The following is a 20,932-nucleotide window of genomic DNA, read 5'->3' as shown; positions in this document are numbered from 1 at the left end:
GATATCCTGAACGAGTTACTCCAGTATAGATGGAGAGGTCTAGGTACCGATTTAATTAGTGTCATTCTAGAACAGCGTCACAAATACAGAACGTTCTTGAACCCGCATTTTTTTCATGTCTCACCCCCAGAAAGTAAATCATTCTACATAGACAGACAGAATCCGTTACGAGAAGTCCACCCAGTCCAAGGGGCGGGTGGCGTAATGCAACGAGTGTTTGTATACACTCCGATTTCAAAGATGGAACTTCTTGAAATGAAAAAATTAATTCCCTGTCATGACAAAGATCCAGCGGGGTTCCATCGAGAATTAAAAGACATGCTCCGTATGGGAGAATACACTTACCCAGATATCATTAAAATGTTAAAGGTCCTGTTACCCGCAGGGGTGTATGAAAAGTTAAAGGAAAAAGAATGGGAGGTGGGAGAGAAAAAGATCGATTGGGCAGCTCTAGAAGCTGAAGACAAGGCACGAGTACCAGGTACCGGTCTTGGAGATAAATGTAAAGAATTACCAGAATTATTGATTCAAGTTTTACCCAGATTATTGACAACGAGAAAAGAAGACTGGGATGCAATCTCAGCCTGTAAACAGAAACAAGATGAAGATATTAGTGATTTTTATTCTAGATTTGAAAAATGTTTCAGTATCAACAGTGGTCTCAAGACAAGTAGTGAGTCATACCCTCACCTTTTTGTTACTAAATTAGTCGAGAATTCAAGTCCACAAATTAAAAACCGAGTCTTGAAAGTCGAAAGCACCTGGCAAGCAAATACCCCGTCCCAGATGCTCCAGATGCTCCAGTATCACCAGAATAGAATCAGGGAAGAGCAAGAACACGAGAGAAAACGTATGAAAGACACGAAAATGAAAGTACTAGTTGCACAATCTGTTCCTCAAGACAGTCAGAAGAGGGGTCCAAATCAAGCCAATCAAGCCAGTCATCCTGCAGCTCCCGTTAAAGGGAACTGCAATTATTGTAAACAGCCAGGTCATTTTATAAACGAGTGTGCAGTTCTGAAACATAACATAGCTACTGGTAAGACTAAAGAAAGACCACGTCCGCCTAGACAAGAACAAGTTTCACAGATTCCTCAGCCACAGAATGCACAACAGACAGTTTCCGCACCGCAGCCTATTGCTGCAACACAGCATGTCACATCACAGATGTACCAGTATGCACAGTCCGAGTATCCAGAGTACCAGCCATATTCATGAAACAGCCTAGAGAGGGAGGTAGGCTTGCCTCTCATCGAGATACCTGTAGATCAAGAAGGTCCCTATGTTCACAGTCAAGTATTAGGGAAAGACAGAAAGTTTTTGATCGATACAGGGGCAAGTAGGACCACAATTAGTCATGCCGAAGTTCCAGGGGCTCCGCTCTCAGGCTCAAGAAATGTTTCCCTTGGATTTTCAGGAAAGCCAATAGTTAACGAGATATCAAAGCCAGTCACTCTAGAAGTAGGTCCATTGTCCCGTACTACTGATCTGTTACTTACTAAGTCATGTCCAGAAAACCTATTAGGCATTAAGACACTGAAAGAATTAGGTGCAGTTATTTGCTGTTCCCCAGAGGGAATACGTCTGTTCCTACGTGACTTTAAGGGTCACTATGTATTACGAGATTTTGATTCAAGATTGTCTAATGTTCCACAGCATTTATGGGCGCAAGGTCCAACTGATGTAGGTTACATGCAAATCACACCCCATCGTGTGACTCTCAAGCCAGGCGTAGTGTTACCCCGGATCAGACAGTACAGATTGCCACCTGAGGCTGTAGCAGCCTTATCCAAAATTATTGACGAGCTCATGGCTCAAGGAGTAGTTGTAGAAACTGACTCCAATGTATGCAATTCTCCGATCATTCCAGTCATGAAACGTACTGATCCAAATGCACCCCCAGTATATCGATTAGTGATTGATTTACGAGAGCTTAACAAATGTATTATTCCGCAGTACCCAGTTGTCCCAGACATCTCTTCCCTGTTAACGGCCATCGATTCCGAAGCCACGTTCTTCACTGTTATTGACCTCAAGAATGCATTTTTTAGTGTTCCGATTCATCCAGACAGCCAGTTTCTTTTCGGATTTTGTTTAAATGGAAGGAGCTATATGTTTACACGCGCTCCTCAAGGTTTCACAGAAAGCCCTAGTATTTACAGTCAGGCACTCAAGAGACAACTAGACAACATTCACATGCCAACTGACACTGCCCTGCTCCAGTATGTCGATGATCTACTGATCACAGCCCGTTCTGAACGTGCTTGCGAGCGAGCATCACTTACAGTCCTGTATTTTCTAGCCGAGATGGGGCACAAGGTGTCACCTTCGAAGCTTCAATTCTGTGTCCAGCAAGTGGTATACTTAGGACACTTGCTGTCCAAGAGGGGTAGGCAGTTGACACCCGACCGTATCCAGTTAATAGCGAGTCTTCCCCAGCCCAGAACCCAGAAGGAGGTACGTGCCTTTATCGGCCTTACTTCTTATTGTAGACAATGGATTCCCCAGTATGCATTTCTAGCCAAGCCACTGATACAGTTAACGACACAGGAGGCAGCCGTATCGACTGTCCTCCCTTGGACATCTGACCATACACTTAGTTTCAACGAGTTAAAGAAAGCCCTATGTCAAGCTCCAGTTCTAGCTACACCGAACTACAGTAAGCCTTTTACACTTTTTGTTACTGAACGTGAAGGTACAGCATTATCTGTTCTCACACAAGATCAAGCAGGACAATACAAGCCCTGTGCTTATTTTTCGAGCACATTAGATCCAGTCGCCCAGGCGTTGCCTGCGTGCCTCAAGTCAGTTGCAGCCACAGCACTAGCTATCAGACAAAGTGATTCCATAGTTTTAGGACACTCCCTGACAGTACAAGTTCCACACTCCGTAGAAGTTCTTTTAAACCGAACACAAACTCAGCACTTGACAATTGCACGTTTAACAGGTTATGAATTGACACTGTTCCAGCCACACATAGAAATTAGACGCTGCAACGTTCTGAATCCTGCTACACTGTTACCATCAGTTAATTCAAATCCAGACACACATGACTGTGTGGAAGTAGTTAACATTACGACAAAGCCAAGACAAGACCTGACAGATATTCCGTTACCAGATCCCGACCTGACACTTTATGTGGATGGTTCATGTATGAGAACTAGTACAGGAGAACTAGTCGCCGCGTATGCAGTGACTACTGACACCGAAGTTATTGAAACACACCGTATTGACACCCTGTCCGCTCAAGCAGCAGAGCTAGTCGCTCTGACACAAGCCTGTATACATGCCAAGAACCTGAAAGTTAATGTTTACACAGATTCACGTTACGCATTCGGAGTTGTACACGACTTCGGAGTGCTCTGGCAGGAGAGAGGTTTCATGACTTCTCATGGAACCAAGATTCAGCATGGTCTCCTTATTCAAGCCCTGTTAGATGCCATACATTTACCGACATCTATTGCTATCATGAAGTGCAAAGCACATACGAAAGTTACAGACATTATTTCCCAAGGTAATGATCTAGCAGACCGCACAGCCAAGCTTACAGCACAGACTCCAGACATTCCAGTTAATCAGACACATACTCCAGATCCGACTACATGCATGACAGTTAAGGACCCTACTCAAGATGTCATAGATATCCAGTTACATGCTACTCCTGAAGAAATCAAGAAATGGTCTGAACAAGGAGGGGTCCAGACAGATCAAGGATGGTTAACGAAGGGTAGAGCCACATGGTTTCTCCCCGACTCTATGGTTCAAGTCATTATCAGTACCGCACATAGTCCCGCACATTTAGGAGAAAAAGCTATGTTAGACAGTATCCAGAACATTTGGTTCAACAAGCATTTACGAGCTGCAGCCAAGCAGAAAGTCCGTACCTGTATGATATGTTGTCAGTTTAATCCAGGTAAAAGTGTCCCGGTGGAACAAGGTGGTTTCCAGCCCCCTGACCACCCTTTTGAGGTCCTCCAGATGGATTATATTCAGATGGAGCGATGTCGAGGTTTCAAGTATGTCCTTGTAGTTGTATGCGCTTTGTCCAGGTGGACAGAAGCATATCCAGTCCCAGATTACACAGCCGCGACCACTGCCAAGCAGTTGGTTCGTGAATTTTTCCCTAGATACGGACTCCCTAGAGTCGTATATTCTGATAACGGTCAGCCATTCTCATCTGAACTCATGAAGCACGTTTCCCTTTTGTTAGGGTACCAGTGGAAGTTCCATTGTGTACGCCATCCTGAAGCAGCCGGTCTGGTCGAGAGACCTAATCAGACCCTGAAAATCCGCATTGCAAAAGTCTGTAAAGAAAAAGGTGTGGACTGGTTAGTAGCTCTGCCAGTCGCTTTGTTTTATATGCGCATGGTCGCACATTCCAGATCAGGTCTGTCCCCGTATGAGGTCGTATTCGGCCGCCCCCCTAACATGTGGGGTACTCCTAGACCCCGAAGTATTACCGATGTTTCATGTAATATGCTGACAGATTACCTAGCTTCCTTGATGTCTGCCCTCAACTCATGTCGTTCACAGGTTGCCGCCGCATTTCCAGACAATACCGAGGTGGCACCGCACGAGATCGTTCCAGGCTCCTTGGTGATGATCAGAAATTTTGACAGATCAAGTCCGCTGGAACCACGTTGGAAGGAGCCACGTCAGGTCCTCTTGACCACCCGTACTGCCGTCAAGTTGGAAGGCAGGAAGGGGTGGGTCCATCTTTCTCATGTAAAACTTTTCAATGGATTGAAACCCGTCTCCAAGAACATTTCCCAGGATTCCCAGGATTTTAAAAACTGTCAAGACATTGTTTTAAAGGACTGTCCCGCACAAGACATTATTACAACCCCTCCCTTGTTAGAGAAAACTCCGCAACAGGAGTATAAGTTAAAGCTCAGGTCTAGTAAAATAAGTCAGTCAGTTTGATTGTATAAGTCCTCCCCTAGGTGAAACGGTTAGACTGTTTCTGACATGTATAAAATAGACCCCCATAGTGAGAGAGTCAGTTTAAACGCAAATCGATGTATTGTTTTTCTGAGTTTCATATTATTCATCAGCATTTTGATTTCCTGCACCAGCTATGCGTTCTATCTGTATTTTCCAGTTCCTCATGTAAATATGTCTGCTAATGCTACAGTAGAGCACACGTTTAGTGATCTGCCTCCTCACGAATATTCTTACCGCCTTGCTATGCGCAACAACACATTTATCCGTATGTTACATTACTCACACCAGACCAGCAATGCCACTAATTGTTGGGTGTGTGGTCGACTCCCCCCTTTCCAGACACCGAAGGGAGTTCTGCCACTTTTTCCTTATCCATTCTCACACAATGGTTCGTGTGGAGCATGGTCCACGTTAACGTCATCCTCAACAGATATGTCTTTTCTTAACAGCACATGTTTTCCAGACAAGCAAGGTTTCCCCCACAGAACAGGTTTAGATCTAGAAAATGAAGTTTATAATTTAGGTAATTATTCGTCGAATTTTATGGTCCTGAATGTTCAGTCTGATACTACTCCAGACTTACCTGCTATTTCAGTACTACCAGTCAAAGGTGAATTATGTGTCCGTAATTATGGTTCTGTACATGTAGGACATAGTGAATGTACTACTGTTGTCAAGTATAGTGACAGTAGGAAATCTATTTTTAAAGCTTCACGCCATTCTTATTTTATTTGTGGTCAAACTGCATATGTTCGTCTGCCCCTCGATTGGGAGGGAACCTGTTACATTGCTTTCCTACTGCCACCTGTTTTCCTAGCCCCATCTTATTATCACAGAAACACACATCTAGTACACATTAGACATAGAAGGGAGTCCCCAATTGTCGATTATACTGAAACTACTCTAGAACAGTATACAGATTTCAATAAAGGTTTCTTCTTCTTTGTAGGACCTGTCCAGAACAGTAAACTGATCCGTAGGTTAACCAGAACCCTTGAAGCTGTAGTAAATGAGACTGCCTCTGCTCTAGGTAACTTAACCGAAGAACAATCTGCTATGAGATTTGTCGTTTTGCAAAATCGTCTCGTCCTTGACGTCATACTGGCCGATAGGGGCGGGGCCTGTAGAGTCATCGGATCTAGTTGCTGCATTTTCATTCCAAATAACGCGCCGTCTGTTTATTCAGCTATAACCAGACTCCATAAAATTGCCCATCTGTTACACCAAGATCCAGGCACCTGGACATGGTCCGGTTGGTTCTGGAATATAATTTCCGCATGGGGATGGAAAGTCCTGTCCTTTCTAGGTATTGCAGTAGCGATCATATTTAGCTGCTGCCTCTGTATACAATGTGGCCCTGCGATTTGCAGCATGTGTGCTACCTCTTGTGTTCCTAGTCCCAAGCCCCGTTCTAAATCCCGTTCCAAGACAATTCGAGACGAGCAAATGGTACTGTATGAAATGATAGATGGTATCATGAAAATTGATGTTTCCTGATGGAAACGTAGTGACAAGGAGGGAATGTGGAAAAGTAAATTTTGCCATGTTCTGTGTCCCTACGCCTCATCCATCATATGTTATGTGTGCATGACCAATATGCATATGTTGTTCCCCATGTCCGATTAATGACGCAATTACAGTTGTGTCCACCTCTGGTATGTCATTTTCCAGTCCTCGTGAATACTACGAATATCAGGCCTAGGTAAAGTTATGTTGCCACGTTTCTCAGTGTGCACGTTATTCCATTATAAAGTCCCCGTTTCTAGGCCTCAAAAGGGCCCGGACATCAGATTCAGCTCCTGTCTCCTGAAGCCTCGCTGAGGAGCGATACAGCCCCCACCTGTATCCTCGACCCTTCACTTACTTCCTGCCTCGCAGTGCCCGGTGCAGCTTGGCTCTGCCTCTGAGTCTGCCAAAAGTATGTTATGATTCCAGCTATCAGTTCAGTCCTCCTTCTCTGCATTCCTGAGCTACTGAACTGCATCAATAGTTTCCGTCATTGTCTAGCCTTCTCGTCTCCATGTTAGAGAAATACTGTATTTAATGGTCATTTAATATTCTTCATCACGCACTACATGTAGAATAATGTATGGTCCAGTCTTAGAATCAAGTTAGCTTTTCCCCTCATGACTTCTAGTTTATATCAACATGTTCCCTAAACATCAGATACCAGATAGGGTTTAGGTACATGTCGCTCCGACCCTCCAGACTTTAGTCTCTGCTCCTAGCACAGAGTTCGTAGCCCCCAGCTTCTCCTAGTAACACGTCATTGCCAGTTTACGCGCACCATTAGGTTAGAGGTCCCGGCTCCTCAGGTAGCCCCCTCCAAAGTTTCCGCCCATTCATGACATATTCTGTTACGTTTTCATCACATGCCTAAGTGTACTCCCAGTTACACCTCTTTTTACTGTTATCTTTCGCGACTGCTACGCGTCACGCCTTCTGCTCCACCCACTGCTACGCCTACTGCAATGTAATGCTATGTGTTTGCGCTATGTATATAAGTCAATGTATTGTTATTAAAAGTTAGCGCGCTCATCCCAGATCAAGCCCCGGCAGCTGCTGGGCCCCAGTTGTCCTGCTGGGCCCTGTCACCTCTGTTCCTATGCAGGTTGTCCTGATCCTGTCCTTATGCTGTAATAAACCTGCAGAAGCTCCTACTACCTCGAATCTTGACTCTTATTTATTGAGCTATCTGTTATGCTATATGCCTAGTCAAAAATAGGGTATTATTTATTTATTTACCACACCTGGATTCATGTTTTCCTGAATTTCTACTTCATGATCACTGTATAGGGGAGGGAGTACTGTCCTCTTCCTATGTCTATAGTACCTGTACCCACTATACCCAGGATGGAATGTTAATCAGCTTCATACAACGGGTCCCTGGCTCAGGAGATTACCAGCATCCAGGTGAGGGTCATCAGGAAGTCTGAGCTAAAGGCTGAAAAGGTGTATTTTCACCCCAGCTTGCTGAGCTCCTACAAGGCCTAGGGAGGGCCACAATGGAACTAGAATGTCCAGTGAAGAGATACCAGCTCAGTTTACGCTAAAACAATGGCTCACCAATCCATTCTAACCCAGTGAACACATTTAATCTCCACACACATCCCAGACATAAGAGGCCAACAGACCCCTAAGTGAGGCTGCACAGGAGGGATCTGGGGTTAGCAGTACCTCTGAATACAGGTTAATGCTGCTGCCACTGTCATTCTTCTACAGCCTGTGTAGATAGCGCAGTTTCTACTCTGTAAAAGTGGGATGCCCTTTGCGTGTCTCTTCAACCTCAGCACTAAGCTCTGTGATTACTAGCATGTAAACAGAGGGACCCCCTAGTGAACACATGTGATTGTCACATTACTGAGGTAAATTAAAAAGCTAACACAGCCATCTAGTAGCTTGCTAGAAGATCAACAAAAGGCAGGGAAGCAGACTTTTCAGAGTCAATTAGAACACTCTTCTTGCAAACTTTAAGGAAGATCATTCCTTTTTTCCCCCAAAGTGAAATGAGCCTTGGTTCATAGGACTGCTAATTCTATCCCACCTGGACTGTGGGAACAACTGTGGGAACAACGTTTACCTTGTACACCCCATAAAACAACAAAGTAAATGACAGTGTCTTCAAATCACAGCGGTCCACTTAGCACACGCCCTATGAAAGTATAGACATGTCTCAGAAGCTCGTCTGTCTCTACATTTATTACTGATTTTGCAAAGGGTCCATCACATAGTGCAGTGTTTCTGACTAGGCCAGTGTCTTTCTTTCTAGCTGTCCAGCTTGTCCCATCCAGCACAATAACATCTGGATCTTACTCTCCTCTGAAGATCCTTCTGTTCAAGAAAGCATAATGCAACAGAAGAGCCTTCACAGTATTGGGGCCAAACTCTAGAATGCTCTTCCCTATCACCTACACGAAACATTGGAGCATGATGTATTTGTAAGTTTTTTTTGTGAGCATATATACTGTACTTACCCTGGTGTCTTTTTTGGTCTGCTTTTGTTGGGTCCTTGGTGACAGGTTGGTTGTCTTTAGCTTTTATTTATTTATTTATGTTTTGTGCAATGATGCATATTGTGACAGTGTGTAGGAAGCTGGCTCTGTATATACTATACCAAAATGAGATATAGTGTGCAGAGAGTCCGGTGGAACCCCAAAGGTAGGCAGAGGTAAAAGTAGATAGCACCTTACTCTCTATTTGTGGTAGTGTGGACAAGCAGTAAGGCTTTATCAGAGGGTAGTGTTAAGCATTTGTTGTACACATTCAATCAGCAAATGATGTCACCCACTCAAAGACTGAACTCAGACCAGTTTGATTTGTATAAACATATTATTTAATTGTAATTCTTTCCTACAACCAAGCAAACCTGTCACAGGTAAGTGTAAATAATAATTTTCAAGTCAGGTTGAACAATACAAGCAAGCTGAATGAAAATGACTTTGTTGCAGATTTGTAAATGCTTTCAATACAGTGGAAATTACTGTTAGATTACTTTACAGATTACTTTCTGGGTTACTTTTTCTACTCAGTGTGATATACCTAGATATCACACTAGGACATTTCCTAGAGAAAAAGTAAGTAAGCAGTTTTTAGGGCTCGCCTGCTGATGCGCTTCAGCGCATAGCTGGCGAAGCTCTATAGGGGCTTATCCAGTGTTTATCCACTGGCGATTCCACTGGCGATTCCTTCAAGTGCATGTGCTTTTTAGGTCATTGCGCTTGCGCAAGCCCTAAAAAGCGCGTGCACAATGCCACCAGCCGCCTGCCTGCCTGCCTCGCATTACCACATCAAAGGCAGCCCTCCGAGCGCATTTCTCACCCCCTAATTATTCACGGCCGGCCGGCAGGCACATCAAAGGCTGCTGCTGCCGTGACTCGCATTTCTCCTCCCTCCTCCCCTATCACTGCCCAGGCCGGCCGTACTTTCTCTTTACAAGGGCACCCATTCCTGAATCACTTGAAATCTCTCCACATTATTTGCATTTTGTTAATTAAAAAAATTAACTTCAACACAGCGTTGCACATTTTTCTCGACTTCGGAAGGATGAGTCCCAATCTCATTTGTACAAAGTGTTGTAATGGGATTATTGGAGAGTTAGAGAAACGTGCTCACAAGTTACATTTTTATGCAAATCATCTGAGTAAATAAACAATAGCATGGTGCCGTTTGCGTCCTTGACTTGATCTGGTTTTTATTTTTATTTTGCTATTATTCTCACAAAGGCTAAGAAGGTCTGCCTACTTTAGTATTAAGTGCTATACGTCGCATAAGCAACAGCTAACCATTCACTCACCCACGCAACGCCACTCACCCATGCAACGCCACTCACCCACGCAACGCCACTCACCCACGCAACGCCACTCACCCACGCAACGCCACTCACCCACGCAACACCACTCACACACGCAACGCCACTCACACACGCAACGCCACTCACACACGCAACGCCACTCACACACGCAACGCCACACACGCAACGCCACACACACACGCAACGCCACACACACATGCAACGCCACACACACATGCAACGCCACACACACATGCAACGCCACTCACACATGCAACGCCACTCACACATGCAACGCCACTCAACCACGCAACGCCACTCACACACGCAACGCCACTCAACCACGCAACGCCACTCACCCACGCAACGCCACTCAGCCACGCAACGCCACTCAGCCACGCAACGCCACTCAGCCACGCAACGCCACTCACACACGCAACGCCACTCACACACGCAACGCCACTCACACACGCAACGCCACTCACACACGCAACGCCACACACACACGCAACGCCACTCACACACGCAACGCCACTCACACACGCAACGCCACACACACGCAACGCCACACACACGCAACGCCACTCACACATGCAACGCCACTCACACATGCAACGCCACTCACACATGCAACGCCACTCACACACGCAACGCCACTCACACACGCAACGCCACTCAACCACGCAACGCCACTCACCCACGCAACGCCACTCACCCACGCAACGCCACTCACCCACGCAACGCCACTCACCCACGCAACGCCACTCACCCACGCAACGCCACTCACCCACGCAACGCCACTCACCCACGCAACGCCACTCACCCACGCAACGCCACACACACACGCAACGCAACGCCACACACACACGCAACGCCACACACACATGCAACGCCACTCACACACGCAACGCCACTCACACACGCAACAAGTTACATTTTTATGCAAATCATCTGAGTAAATAAACAATAGCATGGTGCCGTTTGCGTCCTTGACTTGATCTGGTTTTTATTTTTATTTTGCTATTATTCTCACAAAGGCTAAGAAGGTCTGCCTACTTTAGTATTAAGTGCTATACGTCGCATAAGCAACAGCTAACCATTCACTCACCCACGCAACGCCACTCACCCACGCAACGCCACTCACCCATGCAACGCCACTCACCCATGCAACGCCACTCACCCACGCAACGCCACTCACCCACGCAACGCCACTCACCCACGCAACGCCACTCACCCACGCAACGCCACTCACACACGCAACGCCACTCACACACGCAACGCCACTCACACACGCAACGCCACTCACACACGCAACGCCACACACGCAACGCCACACACACACGCAACGCCACACACACACGCAACGCCACACACACATGCAACGCCACTCACACATGCAACGCCACTCACACATGCAACGCCACTCACACATGCAACGCCACTCAACCACGCAACGCCACTCACACACGCAACGCCACTCAACCACGCAACGCCACTCACCCACGCAACGCCACTCACCCACGCAACGCCACTCAGCCACGCAACGCCACTCAGCCACGCAACGCCACTCAGCCACGCAACGCCACTCACACACGCAACGCCACTCACACACGCAACGCCACTCACACACGCAACGCCCACACGCAACGCCACTCACACACGCAACGACACACACGCAACGCCACACACACACGCAACGCCACTCACACATGCAACGCCACTCACACATGCAACGCCACTCACACATGCAACGCCACTCACACATGCAACGCCACTCACACACGCAACGCCACTCAACCACGCAACGCCACTCACCCACGCAATGCCACTCACCCACGCAACGCCACTCACCCACGCAACGCCACTCACCCACGCAACGCCACTCACCCACGCAACGCCACTCACCCACGCAACGCCACTCACCCACGCAACGCCACTCACCCACGCAACGCCACTCAGCCACGCAACGCCACTCAGCCACGCAACGCCACACACACACGCAACGCCACACACACACGCAACGCCACACACACACGCAACGCCACACACACACGCAACGCCACTCACACACGCAACGCCACTCACACACGCAACGCCACTCACACACGCAACGCCACTCACACACGCAACGCCACTCACACACGCAACGCCACTCACACACGCAACGCCACTCACACACGCAACGCCACTCACCCACGCAACGCCACTCACCCACGCAACGCCACTCACCCACGCAACGCCACTCACCCACGCAACGCCACTCACCCACGCAACGCCACTCACCCACGCAACGCCACACACACACGCAACGCCACACACACACGCAACGCCACACACCCACGCAACGCCACTCACCCACGCAACGCCACTCACCCACGCAACGCCACTCACCCACGCAACGCCACTCACCCACGCAACGCCACTCACCCACGCAACGCCGCTCAGCCACGCAACGCCGCTCATCCACGCAACGCCGCTCATCCACGCAACGCCGCTCACCCACGCAACGCCGCTCACCCACGCAACGCCGCTCACCCACGCAACGCCACTCACCCACGCAACGCCACTCATCCACGCAACGCCACTCATCCATATGCAAAACGAAAAATGTCAAACTCTTCTATTGCGAGACCTATTGCATTTTCAATGCTTGTTATTTATTTGTAGTTTTACAAGTTCTCATATAAAACCAACTTCACACTTAGAACAATTTTCAAGAAAAACAGTCAATGCAATCCTATGGAAGGAAACTGAGTTATTGGTTTACAGGGAAGTAGTTATTTATGGGAGTTGGTATTCTGGGTTTAAGAACCGGGGTTCTCCCAGGGTCAAGGATGCACTCTCAAAGCACTCTCCGCGGCACTAGGGTGGCCGGAAGCAGAGTGCTGAGGCCAAATGTTATCCAATGGGGGATAGGGGGCCTCCGGTTGGTGGCTGCTCACGAGCAGGCCACGAGGTTGTGTGAGCCAAACTCCTGGTGTTAGCTTCAGGGTCAAGGGGGATCCGAGTGAGCATCCAAAGTACACCTGCGGCGGCGGCTGGGTGCAGGGTGCTGTTTTGGCGTGGGCGCCCTGTTATTTTCAACTTACCGGTTTTGCTTTTTGGCTGCAGGCTTGGTCCAAGAAGACTTCTGGGAGGAACTAACAGCTGGGCAGGTAAGTTAGAGGGCTCGGGACGTAGGTGCACCTTGGTTTCTATTCTCCAGGGCCCAGGGCGGCTGGATGCAGGGGTGTCTTGAGATCGGATTTCACTTTACCAGTCCACTCGCTGTTGGGGGGTCTCTGTGCAGAGGCTGCAGGCGACGTCGGGGAATCCTGGAGGGGTCAACCCATGGTGGACTCTGACTCTGGGGTGCTGGGGGACACGCTAGGACCAGTGGGCCACTCGAACTCCGGGTGTAGGCGACGGGTGCAGTGGTGTTTCCAGGCACTGTGTTTCTTTGTCCTCAACAGGCTCAGAGTCTGTCTTAGGAGTTTCTTTTAAACAGAGCTGCTGTTCACAGGGGATTCGGTCATTGTTGAAGGCTGTCTGTCTTTCCAGGGTTCTGGAGTTTGCTGGCTGCAGGACAAGGAGACTTTTGCTGCAGGATCTCTGGAAACTGCAGATGGGCCGGTAGGGCTGGTGCCAAGTCAGTTCTTCTCTGCAGTCTCATCGGCTGGCCATTTTCTTTCGTCCTTTTTCTTCGGTTGCAGGAATCTGCCTTCTTGTTTCAGCAAACAAATGATGAACGGAATGCTGACAATACAAACATTCTCCCCCCCCAGTCAAAAGATCTGGGTTAAATACATCGTTCTTTTGACCACTACACCACCCCAGTTTGGACCCAGCCATATGCAAATCAGTCTTGACCCTCCAGACCGAAATGCCAGGCCAGGTTCTCCCTGGGCCGGAAACAAGCATCCTAGGACCGGTTTCAGGGTATGTCACCCTTCTTCAGCCAGGCTAGCTGGAATCCAGTGGCACAGTGAGCAAGGGACCCACGTCTTTGCATACCCATCCCACTTAGGGCGAAAAGTGTTACAGAAAACAAATGCTGTAAAACTTCTTGGTTCAGGGCTGCTCCCTAAATACTGTATTTAGGCGTGTTTTAGGGGTCTCGATGTCAGTAGCCAATGAGCTACTGACCTTAGGGTGGCTACACCCTTGGTGTGCTCACCCCACGTTTGGGAGTGGGTTCAATCCCTAATCCTGATTGGAGAGTGCCTGCCATCTGCAAGATGGCTGGCACTGAAGACTGAGTGGGCTTCACCTCGCCTCCCCCACCTGAGGGATGGGGTTGGCAGAGGTGGGCACACCTTCTGGGCTGTGCTAATGTTTCCCGCCGAAAAGGAGGAGAGACAGGAAGTGGGCCTGCTCCTGATAGCAGGAGAGGCTGTGGGTCGCATTACCAAGGCGGCAAGGCCTTTGAAGCTCCCCTGCAACAGAGGACTCTTCCTGGCCTGGGGAAGGTGGGACCACCTTCGCCCAGGAAAAGCTTTGTTTCTGGGCTCATGGAGTCAAGGCGTCCACTCTTGAGGTCCAGAAACATGTGTCTCAGTGGCAGGCTGGTGTGTACCAGTCAGGGAACCCACCAGAGGCTGGTCATTTTTCAGGGGGCATCTCTAAGATGCCCTCTGAGTGCATTTGTCATTAAACCCCACACTGGCACCAGTGTGGGTTTAATGTGCTGAGAAGTTTGATACCAAACTTCCCAGTTTTCAGTAAAGCAATTATTGTGCTGTGGAGTTCGTAAAGACAAACTCCCAGCAGCATATACTCTTAATGGCACTGCTGCACTTACAGTGTCTAAGAATTGGTCTAGACACTGTAGGGGTACTGGGCTCATGCACCTGTACCATCACCAGTGCACTTAGCTAGAGGGGTGGCTGAGCTATGCCAGGGCAGTGAGTTGTAGGCATGGCACCAAGGTATGTGTGCCATGTCGACTTTTCACTTTGTTCTGCACCAAAACACTCAGCCTGCAATTTGGGGGGGTGGGGGGTGGCACAATAAGTGCTGCAGCCCTTCGAGGCCTTTCCTGGCTGCATTGCCCTTGGTACCCATTGTACCTTTTACAAGGGACTGACATGTGGCCAGAGAGGTGCCAATATGGGGTACAAGGTACCGTTTTGGGAAAGAACACAGGCCCTGGGAACCTGATTGGCAGGGACCCAGGGCACATCAAGTCAAAGTACATCAGTAGTCTGGCAAAAAGTGTGTGAGGGGGTGTTACTGCAACAGAAACCCAGCTTCCTACACCGTTCACTTTAGAAGAAATAAATAAACAGAAACAACTTGACAGCCATTATAAACACACAGGTTCATACTGATATTGCAGCAAATAGAACTATGACATTTCTGGAGTTCTGGGAGAGGAAGTTTACTTAGAAAGTCGATCTTATGATGTGTAGAAAGTCTTTCTGTAGAGGTGGATATTGATGGTAAGATGACAGATGCTTTCGACTAAACTTGGATTGTTGTTGGTTATGTGTGTTTTTCAGATTCATCGAAAATATGGTGACATGTGCACCATCTTTTTGGGTCGCACCCCGATTGTGGTACTCAACGGATACCAGGTGGTTAAGGAGGCCTTTGTACAATCTGCTGTGGAGTTCGCAGGCCGACCAGTTATTCCCATTCTGGACTGGATTCTACATGGTCGCGGTGCGTTCTAAACCTCAATTAGCTCTTATATTAAAGAGGATGATGAACTAACACATGTTTCTGCTGTATTCTCTTCAGCTCTGTATTATTTATTCTGAAAACCCATTTACTCCAGTGTCACTAGTTTAGCATCCATTACTACCTATGTGATACTAAGAACCATTTCCTTCCCCTGTGCATTACATGGACTTCACAAATCATGCAGAGATTGACACCATGTGCTTTGTCGATCTTAACCTAACCAAGGACTACATAATGGAATCAAGAGCATATGTATACCAGTATTGCACAATCCATATTTATTTCATCCATTTAATACTGTTTATGTTGCTGTCTCAAAGCGATACCACAGGGGATGATGGACGGAGCGCTTGAGCAAATCAAACACTCACCCCAGTCAACTGATCTGGGTTTAATCCATCATCATTCTTTATCTCACTGCACCACCCCAGTTCAGACATGGCCATATGCAAATCAGTCTGACCCTGTGCCTCATGGGAACAGCCCAGCCCGAACTGCCAAGCCATGTTTTCCCTGGACAGGAAACAAGCATCCTGGGACCGGTTTCAGGTTCATAACCCTCATCAGCCAGGCTATCTTGAATCCAGTGGCAAAGTGAGCAAGGGACCCACGTCTGGGCATACCCTGCTAACTAAGGGTGAACAAAGCGATACCAAAGGGGATGATGGACGGAGTGCTTGAGCAAATCAAACACTCACCCCAGTCAACTGATCTGGGTTTAATCCATCATCATTCTTTAGCTCACTCCACCACCACAGTTCAGACATGGCCATATGCAAATCAGTCTGACCCTGTGCCTCATGGGAACAGCCCAGCCCGAACTGCCAAGCCATGTCTTCCCTGGACCGGAAACAAGCATCCTGGGACCGGTTTCGGGTTCATAACATATGTTGTTGTCTCATCAGAAGGCACTGATTTTAGGCATAATACCTTAAAAAGAGATGAAAATGGTGGGCTTCTTCTTTGGTCCTCTCTAGGTGCAATGAGCGACTGAGCACCCATGGCACCACCCGTCTTAAGGATATTGATGCACCTCCGAGTTTGCGCTGAGGCTCAGGTGGTATTGTTTACCTGACATTTCGGGTTTACACAGCTTCCAGTGGACAACTGTTTGAGTGACAATTCACTCCAACCACTGGTTTAGTATTTCACCATTTGGTTGATGAATGGTTGCGACGCACTCATACCAAACTACCCTTATTTTTATTTATTTCACATTGGTCCTGATGAAAGTCGCCACACCACTTCGGAGGTTACTCAGCAGAAACATGTTGACCATCACTTATCTATGATAGGAGAGGATTCAACCTATCATAACTCCAGTTTTGAGTCCTAACCCAGGGACACCCCAATAAACGTTTTTGCGTACCCTAGTTAGTTTTGTCTCACATACACCTATCTTCCTTTTCCTTCCTCACCACACTGCTCATCTATTGGTTTTAGGAGACCTCTTTCTGCAACAGTGAAAACATCCCTGAGATCCTCCCTCTCAGAGAGGGGATTGAAGCCCGCATTGCGACCAGGTTCGCAATGCGAGGACGGTTCCCTATGATGAAGCATGCCACCTATAGATGGGTGAGGGAAACCGTCCTGTAAAAATGACACTCCAGCACTCATATGTGTTTATTTTTTCATGTAGACCCAGGGGTCGTGTGTTGTGTGCTTCCTCTGAAGTCAGAGGGCCACTTGGAGTTGTATGAATATATAAACAGAAGTTTCTATGGCAAAGAAGGTTTACTGTTTCAATCATGTTTCAGTTACATTTAAAAATCAAAGTTTTTTTTTGTTTGTGTCTATCAAAATCCTCCACAAGTCGATCAGTTTTGAATATTAACATGGTCAAAGTTCTCAACACTTTTGCTGAATAAAGCATTCAAGTGTAGGAAAGGTATAAGTTAAGTTTTGTAAAGTGTTGAGAAGTTCACAGTAATCTATCTATGCATAAAGATTTTAATAACCTTTAAGGAATGTGAGCTAGAAATAACATTTCCATTGTTATAATCTGTAGTTTAGACAGCATATTTAGTGGCGAATGCAACAAATCTGCAATAACTCAGAAAATATCACAGCTGTGGTATTTCACTTTTCCAGTAAGACACTTATGGTCAAAATGATAGTCGCATTCAGGAACGTGACAAAGGCCCCTCTAGCCCCCAGGCTTACCCATACTGGAGGGGCCCCCCTCAGCCCCTATTGATGTGTGATGGGGCCCTTCAGCACATCTTGCAGCGGGGACCCTTCATGGTTTGTTACACCACTGGTCCCATTCACTAAGGGAAAAACCAAAAACCTAAAGCAAGTTTCTACGGACCTGCTAGATGTAGGGGCCGAAGTTTTTGTTAAATGTGCTAAAGAAATTAGTGTAGTATGAACATGCTAATTTGGTCTCTGATTGTATAATATGCCATTTCCCAATGTCCTTCAATCATTACTAAAGCACCACTCTGCAGTCATATCATAGCCTGTAAGAAAAATATTTGGTAATGTTCTAATAGGCCACTCAATGTGCAAAGAAAATGGATGATTGATTTGTAAAACTCTCAGCATACAAATATGTACAGTTAAATCTACTGTTCTGCGGCTTAAACATCACTAGTATGAGATGTTAATGGATGAAAATTAACGTAATCTTCCGTGTCCTTCATTGTGCTGTCAAAGTCCATCACATAACTGATCATCTAAAATTCCAGGGTAGTTCTCTGAGGTTTTGGTCTGTGATTTTGTGACTTGGGCTGTCAATCACTACTGGTCTTGTGTTCAGCATTCAACGTAAAAAGAACCATTGATTAGCAGTATTATTAATATACTATCTTGGTTGTTTTGTTGCCTATCTGGTATCATCGTAATCCTGGGTTAATCCAAGCCGAATACATTTTTCTCTCAACGTTATGGAAAGTTTAATTTTAAGTCCACCTAGAAATGAATTCAGATACCTAACTTTGAAATCTGGTTTGCTTCAGAAAATATCATTTGGATTTCTTTCAACTAGGACCACATTTTGTTTGGATAATTATTCTTAAACCAGATGTACAATTGTCATTTATCCTGACATCCTTATAACAAAAAAGCCCATGCTGGAGAACACATTGAACTGGTGATAATGTTGGCTTTAAGGACAATCCAGTGCAAACTTCCAGGCCAGTACTCAGATCAGAAACGTAACTTTGTATTTGCACCTTGTATCAAAATACAAATAGGGCTACTGTATATCTTAAACTACTCTGGAACCCATTTTATTGTGGCTATGTTATACGTATCATTGCAGAGCACTCATTTGTAGATTTTCCTCCCATATGCTTTCAACAATGTTTTAAAATTATTTATGACAAAACACACATAGCTTTTCTCTTGTATGTTGTCATCTGGGCGAGAGGGAAAAGAGCTTAATTACTACCACATACCATTTAGATCTTCCCAATGTAATTGTTCACTGGTTTGTTTCTCGTAGGATTTCAGACTTCTAATCTTTGTAAATTTTCACCTCAACCAAAATAGCTCCTAATAGTTTCTTCATATAAGAATGTCCCACTGATCTTATTTAATCTACAATGATTTTATGCAAAATGTAAGTGATTTTGATACCTCTGTTTTGTGCTTGCATTACCTCCTAGTATAACTTCCTTGTCCCAGTCCGTACAAATGGGTATCCCTTCTTACTGTAGAGGAAGGTCTGACCACTCAACAGAGAACAGAAACAAAAAACTAATAAGGATATACTTGTGTTATCCTGGAACATTGCAGGTGCAAAAAGATTACTAGATGGAGGATTACCATTGGAAGAATGGCGCGGATGTGACTTAATTGCGCTACAGGAAACTTGGTTACAAGAAGAAATCGCCCTTGTTGGGTTTATACATCATCGCGTAGCTGCTGAAAAGTGTAAGATCTATGGCCGTGCCATTGGTGGCCTCTCAGTATATGTGTCAACATCATTAAAAATTAATTCAGTACAATTACAATCACCAGATTCTAGCATTTAGTTAATCAAACTAACAGATCAAAACACCAATAATTCCACGTCAACAATTAATTATTACACGCAACCTAAAATTAAGCAGAAAAAGTCAAAAAATGCGTTATTGTGCAATGTTATTATGGACTTACGTCTTACAGATCCATTTTCCAACATTATAATCACTGGTGACTTTAACTCTAACCTGATCCTATCACGAAGATGATAAAATATCAGCGGATAATATCTATTGGGGTGTTCCACAACAGATACAAGGTGGTGCAGGAACACGGAAGGATCAACCAGCAATCCAATTAGTGACTGAATTAGAGTTTCTTGGTATGCGTGTACTGAACGGGAGGTTTCCCGAAGATCAACCCCCCAGTAAAACATACTATGGTCCACACTCCCAATCTACCTTGGACTTTACATTGGTTAGTCTTTCAATAATCCCTTTGGTAATCAGCTTTCAAATCGAGTTCTCCCTGCTGAGTGATCATGCGATGCAACATACCATATTTAACCTCAACAAGGAAAGGTTGCAACCGTCATATATACTGGAAGGCCATCTAAGCTCTGTTAACCTGAAACGTATAAATTGGTCTAACATAAATGAAAACAAGTGGTTTATTATAATGAAGGATACACTGAATGAGATTGGGAATGTTGCAACAAATGTGATCCAAGCATGGTCTCTTTTCTTGCTAAAACTAAAACTAAAAATGAAGCTGCCTGTTATGAATGCGAGCACTGACGGACCACAGAAAAAACACTCGAAAGAGCTACAAGATTTGCGAAGATTACTTCGAAAAACTCAAAAGAATCTACAGTATGCTGACCATGGTGTATGTCAATGGGCCACTTTTCGTGCGCAAAGAAAAGAATATAAAAATAAGGTCTGGGAATTTAAAAGGATAACTAATGAGAGATTTTGGTCCAAATTAATTTTCAGTTCAAAACTCCGGAACACTAATACATTTTGGCAATCCATAAATCAGCTAACAAGACCCTGTAACGTTCTTACATCGAATGTGCAGGAATCGGAGTGGGCAACGTTTCTTGCGGCAAAGTTTACAGATACC

At 46.1% G+C, this 20,932-nt stretch overlaps 1 protein-coding gene across 1 annotated transcript in view; it reads left to right on the top strand.

Annotated features, from left to right (window-relative positions):
* LOC144798635 (cytochrome P450 2C20-like) overlaps positions 1–20,932 on the top strand; it is a 190,085-nt gene that overhangs the window by 26,480 nt on the left and 142,673 nt on the right. Inside the window, exon 2 of the mRNA XM_078669601.1 lies at positions 15,715–15,877. Coding sequence (XP_078525727.1) covers positions 15,715–15,877 — 163 coding nt within the window. The remainder of the gene's footprint in view (positions 1–15,714; positions 15,878–20,932) is intronic.

The sequence above is a fragment of the Lissotriton helveticus genome, chromosome 12 (assembly GCF_964261635.1).
Source record: "Lissotriton helveticus chromosome 12, aLisHel1.1, whole genome shotgun sequence".
NCBI lineage: Eukaryota > Metazoa > Chordata > Amphibia > Caudata > Salamandridae > Lissotriton > Lissotriton helveticus.
Note: the sequence above shows the minus strand (reverse complement) of the source record. Positions and strands in the feature narration are given on the sequence as shown.